We start from the raw sequence: 9,323 nt of genomic DNA on the forward strand, positions 1-9,323 counted from the left end.
CTCCATGGTAGCTTTGGCCCGTCTAACTGCCTCCCTACAACTGCGAGCTGAGGAGGTATACTCCTCTTTAGTAATCCCTCCCTGTTTCCACTGCTTATATGCCCCCCTTTTTGCCCTTAGGCTGCTCTGGATTTCTCTGGTCAGCCAGGGAAGCCTCTTGGCCCCTTTCCCCACTTTCCTCCACATTGGGATCGTCTCCCTCTGTGCTCGAAGTATAGTTTCCTTAAGGCACAGCCACCCTTCCTGGGCTCCCATCTCGCAAAATCTCTTACTCTGTAGTGCGTCATAGACTAAACGCCTGAGTTTGCTGAAGTCAGCCTTCCTAAAGTCTAGCACTTCCACCCTACTAGTTACCTTACCCACTCTACGCCTTAGGATGAATTCTATTTTTGGTGGTCACTGTCCCACAGGTGACCGCTGATCTGTAGGTCCCCTACCATGTCATCCCCTGTTGCCAATACCAGGTTTAGTAAGGCATTCCCCCTAGTGGGACCATGTACCTCCTGCATCAGGTGGAGGTCCTGTACACCAGATAGGAACCTGTGTAAACGGTGGGAATTTGCTGTCTGCATCTCCCAGCAGATGTCAGCGTAGTTTAGGTCCCCCGTGACTACTGCCTCCCTAGCCTTTACAGTCTCTGAGAGCTGCCTCAGGAGTTCCGAATCTATTTCCTCCCCTTGGTGTGGGGGTCTGTAACAGACCCTACCAGCAAATCTCTTTCCCCTTGTCCTCCATGTATCCTAACCCACAATCCTTCTACTTTCTCCTCCTCCAAATCCATTTTGATAAGGGTTGATGTATAATGCTCCTTGACATAGAATGCAACCCCTCCCCCTCTCCTCCCCACTCTGTCCTTTCTATACAGCTTATAGCCCTCAATGTGTACCATTGAGGTCATGGGTAGAGTCCCACCAGGTTTCAGTTAGCCCCACTAAGTCGTAAGTGTTTTCTGCAAGCAGGAGTGCTAATTAATCCTGCTTGTTCCCCATGCTCCTAGCATTGGTGTATAGGCACTTGAGCCCTGTGACTGGTGCCTTTGTTGCCCCCCGGCCCTGATGCCCAATGGGCCCCCTATTGCTTACCTGCTTATTGCTCACCTGTGCTGTACTGCTGGCTGTCCCTTGGATTGCAGGTTCCTGATGTTCTCCTTCTTCCTCCCTGTCCCCCGTCTAAGCTAGTTTAAAGCCCAACGTAGGAGATCAGCCAACCTGTTGGAGAAAAGACTTTTACCTTTCGCTGAGAGGTGAAGTCCATCACGCCCCAGGAAGTCCCCTGCCAGGAAGTGTGGGTCGTGGTCCAGGAAGCCAAATCCTGCACCATGGCACCAACTCCTGAGCCGCAGGTTGACCTCTCTGATGCAGGCGCTGTGATGCCTACTGCGACCTCTGACTGGGAGGATGGACTTTGTTAGATGTTGTCTGTGATTTATGTTGGTGAGTTGACTGACACGTTCTATGATTCTAGAGATGTGCTAATCTTTCTGTCTTGTCACCCTGCCTCACCTAACATTCTCTCCACTCTTGCACCTTCTTTTTTAAAACACTGGTACAGGTTACCCAGAGAGGTGGTAGAAGCTCCATCCTTGGGGGATTTCAAAACCTGGCTAGACAAAACTTTGGCTGGGAAGATCTAGTTGGGGATGGTCCTGCTTTGAGCAGGGGATTGGACTAGATGGTCTCTGAGATCTCTTCCAGTTCTAATTGTCTATGATTCTATAATTCAGATATGCAACATGTTGCTATCCAGTACAGTTGATGACCCTACACAGCACAAAGAGAACTTGGGGTGGGAGATGCCCTGTCTCCTCAGACCCTGTTAGTGCTTAGAGTCTTGTGCAGAATGGTGGGAGAGATGTAGTTTGTACCTTTGGCCCTTTCAGCCTTTTTAGCCAAGGGCTCTACCTGGAAATCATGGGATAGCATTATACCTGCTTGGCCCTATCCAAATATAATGGCTTCTGCCTGGCTCTTCCTATGGTGCTGTCTCTTAAGAGTTATGATTTGACTTGGGTTTAGCACAGCTTGACCTATACAGGAAGATAATACTTTACTTACATTTTTTAAAAACCATTTAAAAAACCCTAAGTATCATTTTCCTCTACAGGGAAAACAGTGCTGGCCATGGGCCAAATTATAACTCTTGCAGACAGCTCCGTAGGAATAGCCAGGCAAAAACTTTGGTGCATCTCCACTGAGATCTTTGTTGATTTAGACCAGCTCATTGAATGTACATTTTTGTGCTCTATGTTCTTTAATCACTAAAGGAGTATTGACCATTCTCAGATGACCAGTCATAGCTAGCAGTGTACTAAGGAGGGCAGGTTTCTCTTTTCTAGCTTTGGTAGGAGCCTAACAAAAACATCTTTCAACCTTAGCTGTATCCTTTTTTGTGTGTATGGGTGTGTGGTGTTTATCTGTGGCTATAGTTATAGATTATTGGTGAGTACGTGACAAACTTGGGCTGCAGGTTTGTTGCTAAATTGTCATACTCTGTAACATTCAAGGGACTATTATATTCCCCTCTGCATGGAATCATGGGGTGCTTATGGTAAATGCCCCAAATTCACTGTGGGGAAGAAAGTCATTCAACATATTTATTCCCCATCTCAGAGCCCTTCTGTAATTACAGCGTACAATTTTAATTCTGTCTCATCAAGGATTCGGATGGTCACCGAGGAACAGGTACTTTATAGAGTGTAAAGGGCACCCAGAAATGTTGCATAAGTTATTTTTGCTCTGAGCAGCATCAAGATATTGTCTGGGTTCCTTGACCACTTTCGAAGAGAGTCATGGGCATCTATCGTAGAAAGCAGCACTGCTGAGTCAGCCATAATGTTAATACTGAGGTAATGAGACCAGAAAGTTCAATGAGAGGTAGCAACTAGGCCCAACTGTTCAAGGACTGGCTTTCCTTGTGGCCCTTTGGTTTCTGCCCATTCTACCTACTGGAGTCCTGTCTCCCAAAAACAGATGTGGTAGAATTATACTTGCAGCTTCTGTTATGTTCCTAAGATTTCTTGTGTTAAGTAATGTAATAAATGGTTAAACTATTAGGTGATACACTGCTTCACTCTTGTAAGAAACAGCAACTATCCAAGTTACTCTTTACATTTACCTCTGGTTTACCTGGCATTGTAACTGAACTGTAATAGCACAGGAGGAGGCACTATAGTCTACTACACTGGAGGCCAACCTTTTTTGGCACTCATACTACAGATGAGCTCTGAACCCTCCTCAAGTGCCATTCTGATACCCTTTCTCTTCCTGACCTGTTGCTCTGCTTTCTGCTTCCTGCTCTGTGTTCCCTGCTTGATTAGCTGCTCAGCCTTCCACTCCCAGCATGATTTCCCATTGTGCTGCCTGCTCCCTCCCTGATTTGCTGTGTGCCACACAGAGAGAGGATGGCTGTGGCACTTGGGGCACTCATGCCACAGGTTGGCCACCCCGGCCTACTGGATAGATCATTTGACCCTGATTCTGGAGACTTGGCACCTATCGCAAATTCATCCATTGGCTTTCTGGGTGACTTGGGGCGCGTCACTTCACCTTCCCGCATACTCTGCACTCTGAAAAGTAAATTGTGGATAAAAGTATTAGTATCTAAGCATGAGAGCACATTAAAACATAGCTGACTCTAAAAGACATCCTGTCTTTCATAGGGTGGAAGATCATGATGATCTCATGCCTATCTTCATGCGCCATAGTGAAACTCTGAGAGAAACCTATGGAGAATACTTCCTTGCTGAGATGATAGAAGCTCAAGATGAAGACAATCATGCTGTGGTCTGTGAGGTCAGTCCTTCACAATCCAGTTGGCATAGCCATACATAATGTTTGTTATACCGTGTTAGTATTGCAGCTGGGGCCATGTCTCAGTTAATAAAAACAAAACAAAATTTGCTGCACCTTAGAATACAGAATTCATCACGTTGCTGCTCACTGGACACTCAAGAATATTAGCCATGTTCCTAGTGAGCTTTAAGTCCTGTAAGAAAAAGGATTGCTTCATTGTACTAGGCATCTCCTTTAAGAGTAGGAGCTGGACAAATGAGTCAGTAATAAATATTGGTATTACTTTTTTTTTTTATGAAGTGCCCTTCTTGTAGAAGATGCCCAGATATTTTGCAAGCATCCTTTGTGCCTCAGCAATCATGCAAAACATATGGGGTTCTCATCTGTTTTACATTTGAGGAAATTGAGACCTGGCAAATTAAGAGCCCAATACAAGGCGCTGATATCTGTAACCTCAAAATCTTAGAGCCTCATTAGGCTTTGAGGATTCACAGCATTTCACTGAACATACTCAACACTTTGCAGACAAACCCTAGCTTCCAACAAAATGACTTGTTCATGTCAGATGAGCATTGTAAACCTTTTTCCAGAAAAGAATAGAAATATATTATGACAGAAAGATAAACTGTGGCTACGTTTTCCATGGCCGTACAAATTTTGTTGGTGGGACTTAGAAGCATTCCTGTCCCTGTGTGGCCAGACAACGAGCCAGCCAGAATTGCAGGCCCTGTCTCCTGGAGATCATAGGGGCTCTTGCACAGATCTTTCAGCAAAAACCACTCATTGAAAAGAGCCGTCACCCACACAGTGACCAGCAAGGCTGGACAGACATGACATGCAAGCAGTATGTCGCAACCTTTAAAGGGCCACAAAGTTTTCTTTCAGCTCAGCACAACTGGAATGCTCTGGCAGGCATTGCCTGGAGATAACTCCCTTGGGACTGCTCATCTGTTCCTAATGCCTTGCCTCCAGTAGAGGGCTCTGGCTATATGCCACACTCTGTCCCTGAATTATTTGTTTATGTGTTTTGTTTTTCTTGGTTATGTAAATGAAGCTGTGGCTTAGACAGTTCAGTCAATTTCCTAAAAATAATTGAAAGAGGCAGCCTTAAATCATTCATGTTGCCATTCTGGACATTTTGCATAATAAATAATCAAATTACATTACTATCCAAATTTATACTGCTTTGTGAAGACTAGTAACCAAGGATACTTGCATAGTCAAAAATATCTTCAAAAAGCAGAATCAGAGAGGCTGAAAATGGACAATATGAATGAATATAGTAAATCTTTTCCATCCCTGTCCTGTGCAGGAAATTTGGGGGTTTTGAATTAAAAAATATAGGAGTTAGCCTCTGAGCAAAGAAGAGGGAAATGATAGTGGCCAGCAGGCAAAAGAATTTAAAACAACATTAATATTTTATATGATTTAATTGCTAGCTTTTGTGATTCTGTAAAGTACTGTGTGCTGATAATCTACTTTAATTCCAAAAACCTGCTTCTTACAGCAAAGCATTTTAAAAGATCCTTAAAATGTAATCACCCCAGTTTGAAACCAAATGGCAAACAATAAACCATCAGTGTAATAGCACATTACAAACAGCTATATTATAAATAATACATTTTATCATGCATTTATAGCTCAATATGAAACTAGCAAAAGGTGTTTCAAGCCTTCATAGTATAGACTCGCCAATGCTGCTGCAGATTGGAAAGACACCTTCATGTGAACCAAGATAGATGCCAATTTTCCCTGCAGAGAATGAAGCTGGCAACCTCTTTTTGCACATATGGTAGATGGATTGGTTAATCAGCCTCTGCTGAGCCTTGGGCCTAAAATTACATAGCAGCCAGACAACTGCAGTGACCCAGCTTTTGTTCACTTACGCAAACAAGACAAATAAACAATCACTTGTTGTTCAGGGGAAAATTAAACTTATATATATAGATGTGTTGATGGCCCACGAAAACAGCTGTATAAATCCAGCTTTTTATAGTAGGATTTAATAGGCATTAAGGAAAAAATACTTATTTTTGGATATTTGTGTTTTATCAATAAGTTGCACATAAAGCTTGCAATTAAGGTACTACCAAGGTTTTTTAGTGCAAAATCAATGTTGATTTTTATATTCAGTGCCTGTTTCTTGCTTACTTGCAGGTTATAAAATTAAGTTCCAGTTCCATACCATTAATCCACTGTCACTGCCATTTCACCAATGCAATATCCTTGTCTCCTCGTATTTGGTGTTCATCTGTTAGGGTGTTTGTTTTCTTTATGTCCATACCTTGGAAATATTTAGTGCTCATTACTGCTATGTCCTTTCTTCCTGAGTTAAAAAAATTTCAAATGGAAATCAAGTATGCTTTTCACTTTGAAAGTTCAAAGCAGTTTGTACAATAATGTTTCATCAATGATTGAGTTTAGCTAGATTCAGATTTTACTTAAGCTCTTTTTTCAATAAGCAAGAATTCATTATGCTGAAAAACGGAAAATTTTTCCCATGTTTAAAAAAAATCTACTGTTACCATGGTTTTTCTTTAGTTTTTAATGACTATTTTGTCATTTTGTATCTTAATATTTGTTCATAATTTGCAACAGGAAATATAAAAAGCCTACAAAGCAATTGTGCAAGAAAACTGAGAGCAATATGTGACACCATATTATTCCTCCATATTCCTTTTAAAGTCAAAATTCTTATATACTCTTGCATCTTCTTCTGAAATATCTGGTACTGTCCCTGTTAGAAACTGGATATGAAGCTAATTATACATAAGTTCTGATTCAGTATAGAAATTCTCATATAAATCTTTCAAAATCTTGCTTTGCCTAGTACACAGTCACTTTAGAAAGATGGGGTTTAAGATTAGATGGATCAAGTATAATGGATTGGATGGCCTTTTCTTGTGCTCAAAAGTAATGACGTCTTATGTTTTTTTAGCTTTTAAGTTGGGCTGAAGGATTTTTTTTTCAAGTATGGTTTAATCACAGAAGAAAAGCAGTTTTGTCCAACTTAAAACTATTCCTAAAGATGACTTGAATTTCTTGAATAATTTTGTCTGAAAAAATGGTTCGGCAATATTCACAAAGTCAACAAGAATGGGGAGGCAATGAATGCAGGCTTTTACCCAGTTGCCTGGTAGTTAGAGCATTCATTTAGGATGCAGTAGACCTGGGTTCAGTTTCCCTTTGCCTGAAGGGATCTGAACCATTGTTTCCTGCCTCCTATGAGAATGCCCAAGCCGCCATGCTGTATGGCATTGTACGTCATGCCCCTTCATTGCCTTCTGTTGGTGTTCTTCCTGTTGATGTGGAATACTTAAATATTCATTGGAGCAGATAATGGATCCCCAGAGTTCCACCTCCTTGGTGACTACCCAAACCACCAACTTGCAGTTATTTTAGAGGGTATTTGATACAAAATGGAGCAGCTTAAGCAGGAGAGCCTGAAAGCAGCCCATCCCAGACAAGCAGATAGTGCTCTGATCAACATGCTCACCTGGAAAAGATGAGAGACCTTGGTCCAAATCCCTGCTAAGAATCAAGCAGAGAGCTTGGGTGTCCTATATGTTGCGGGTGTGCCCTAACCATTCGGAGGGAGGGAGGTGAGCAGCACCACCATCACCACCTCTTCGTCTTTGTTTTGTGACTGATGCCCAAGTCTAGGCCTTCACACCCATTAGATTTCTCATGACACATTTTCTCAAATGGACACAAAGCAGTGTTTCAGGTCAAATGAAAGATTTTAATTTGAAAGATTTGTATTTTTGCTGAAACTTTTTTTCAGTTTTTCACCTTGGTTTGAAACAGAACAAATGTAATTTGTTTTCTGGTTTGGCCCCTGAACTGAACAATCAATTATTTTCACTGCCCTGATATTTAAGTCTGAGTGCTATGATCATGTTTTGATATTTCAGGATAATGGTGCTGCAGTAGGGTTCATGTGTGTGTGCTCTCAAGTGAATATACAGTTGCTTCACGAGTGTTTTGACCTGGCGACTTTCCATGGACTCTGCAAACCCCATCCTGATGATGTTCTCAAACTACCACAGGAGCCAAGTATTGAAACAGGTGAAAATATTGTAAAAATGTTACACAGTGCAGAGTAAGTCAGGCTACATTTATTATTAATGTCTGAATATTTCATTACTGAGGGCTGGATTGGGACAGTTTGGGCTGATCTAGTCCATCTCTTTCTGCTTCAAGCAGCAAACACAGATAGGTGTGTCTGCTGTAGAGATGATTGTATAACTCATTACAGAAAGGTCTGACAGCTGTTGTTTCTTGTGACATGCTTCTTACTGCTGAGGAGATGGCACACAACAGTTTGGGAGATTGGAGGATGTTCAGGATTTGAGGGTGTTGTATAAATATTTAAGCTCAGTTTTTGGAGAGTTAGAGCACCAGATGTGTCTACCATTGGTCATCTATAACTGGCCCGCAAAATGGAGGTTTCATGTTGAAGCTGATTCCAGTGGCTGACACTAGTTAGGCAGCTGGTTAACTGCAACTGGCAATAGGTTAAATGTTTATCACATAGACGGGCATCTCTACCTTTTGCTACCTTCTGGGTTTTTTTTCTCTGTTGTCTACAGCTGTATGTGTGGATTGTAATATTTTTGGGGGCAGGACTATCTCTTCCTTATGTGTATAGAGGGCAGAGCAGAGTAGCACCAAAACATTCAGAAAGACATAAGCTTAGAGTCAGTTTCTAAGGGCATGTGTAGACGAAATGAGGGGCATGTGTGCATGATACTTTAAAGCAGGTTAAATGCTTTTGCACCACTTTAATGGTGTTGGTGTTTGCATGCGTTGGCAGCATATTGCGCATTAATTCCAGCCACTGTAGCACATTCAGCGGCATAATGCTCCTTAAGTGACTTTGGAACGCAGCAAACTAAAACACCTCTGAGGAGTTTTAGTTTGCCCTTCAGCCGCAGAGCGAAGCACCAGCCTCCGTACGGCTCATGGGCTTTGCAGGCAGCCCATTCAGGCAGCTTGGCAGCAGCCCGGAAAGGCAGGCTCCACCAAAGAAAAAAAAACAAAATGGTGAGCCTGATCTTCCCCTCACCTCCCGGAGCCTGCATGAGCTGCACAGGGACCTGGTCCTTCCCTCCGCGACTGCAGTGCTCCCCAGGATCACCCAAGCTGGCTGCCTGCAGGTAGGTGCTGCCTGGGGGGAACCGCTGTTGCCGCAGAGGGAAGCACCAGCCCTTCCCTTCCCACCCCGCAGCCCAGGGACTGCTCTGCCTGCCAGCAGCTCACCCTCCCCTCCCCGCTGCCGGAGAGCCAGGTAAGACACGGGTGTATATAACATGGAGGTTTACTTCACCCTAAATCGAAGTAGTGTTTTTAAAAACCCACTGCTTCAATTTAGGGCGAAGTAAACCTCCATTTTGTCTACACACACCCTAAGGTACCATCAACAGTGAAACTCAGGTGGAGAGCAAGGCACCAGCCCCAAGCACCATCTTAGAGGGAGCACCAGAATCACTGCCTTCCCTTTAATCCCGGGAATCTTTGCCACAGCAGGAA

General features: G+C 43.0%; 1 protein-coding gene across 1 annotated transcript in view; it reads left to right on the forward strand.

The window, feature by feature from the left end:
* CFAP61 (cilia and flagella associated protein 61) overlaps nucleotides 1-9,323 on the forward strand; it is a 227,572-nt gene that overhangs the window by 25,234 nt on the left and 193,015 nt on the right. Inside the window, exons 7-8 of the mRNA XM_006015419.2 lie at nucleotides 3,659-3,791; nucleotides 7,706-7,859. Of these exons, the coding sequence (XP_006015481.2) occupies nucleotides 3,659-3,791; nucleotides 7,706-7,859 (287 nt within the window). The remainder of the gene's footprint in view (nucleotides 1-3,658; nucleotides 3,792-7,705; nucleotides 7,860-9,323) is intronic.

The sequence above is a fragment of the Alligator sinensis genome, unplaced genomic scaffold (assembly GCF_000455745.1).
Source record: "Alligator sinensis unplaced genomic scaffold, ASM45574v1 scaffold140_1, whole genome shotgun sequence".
Taxonomy (NCBI): Eukaryota; Metazoa; Chordata; order Crocodylia; family Alligatoridae; genus Alligator; species Alligator sinensis.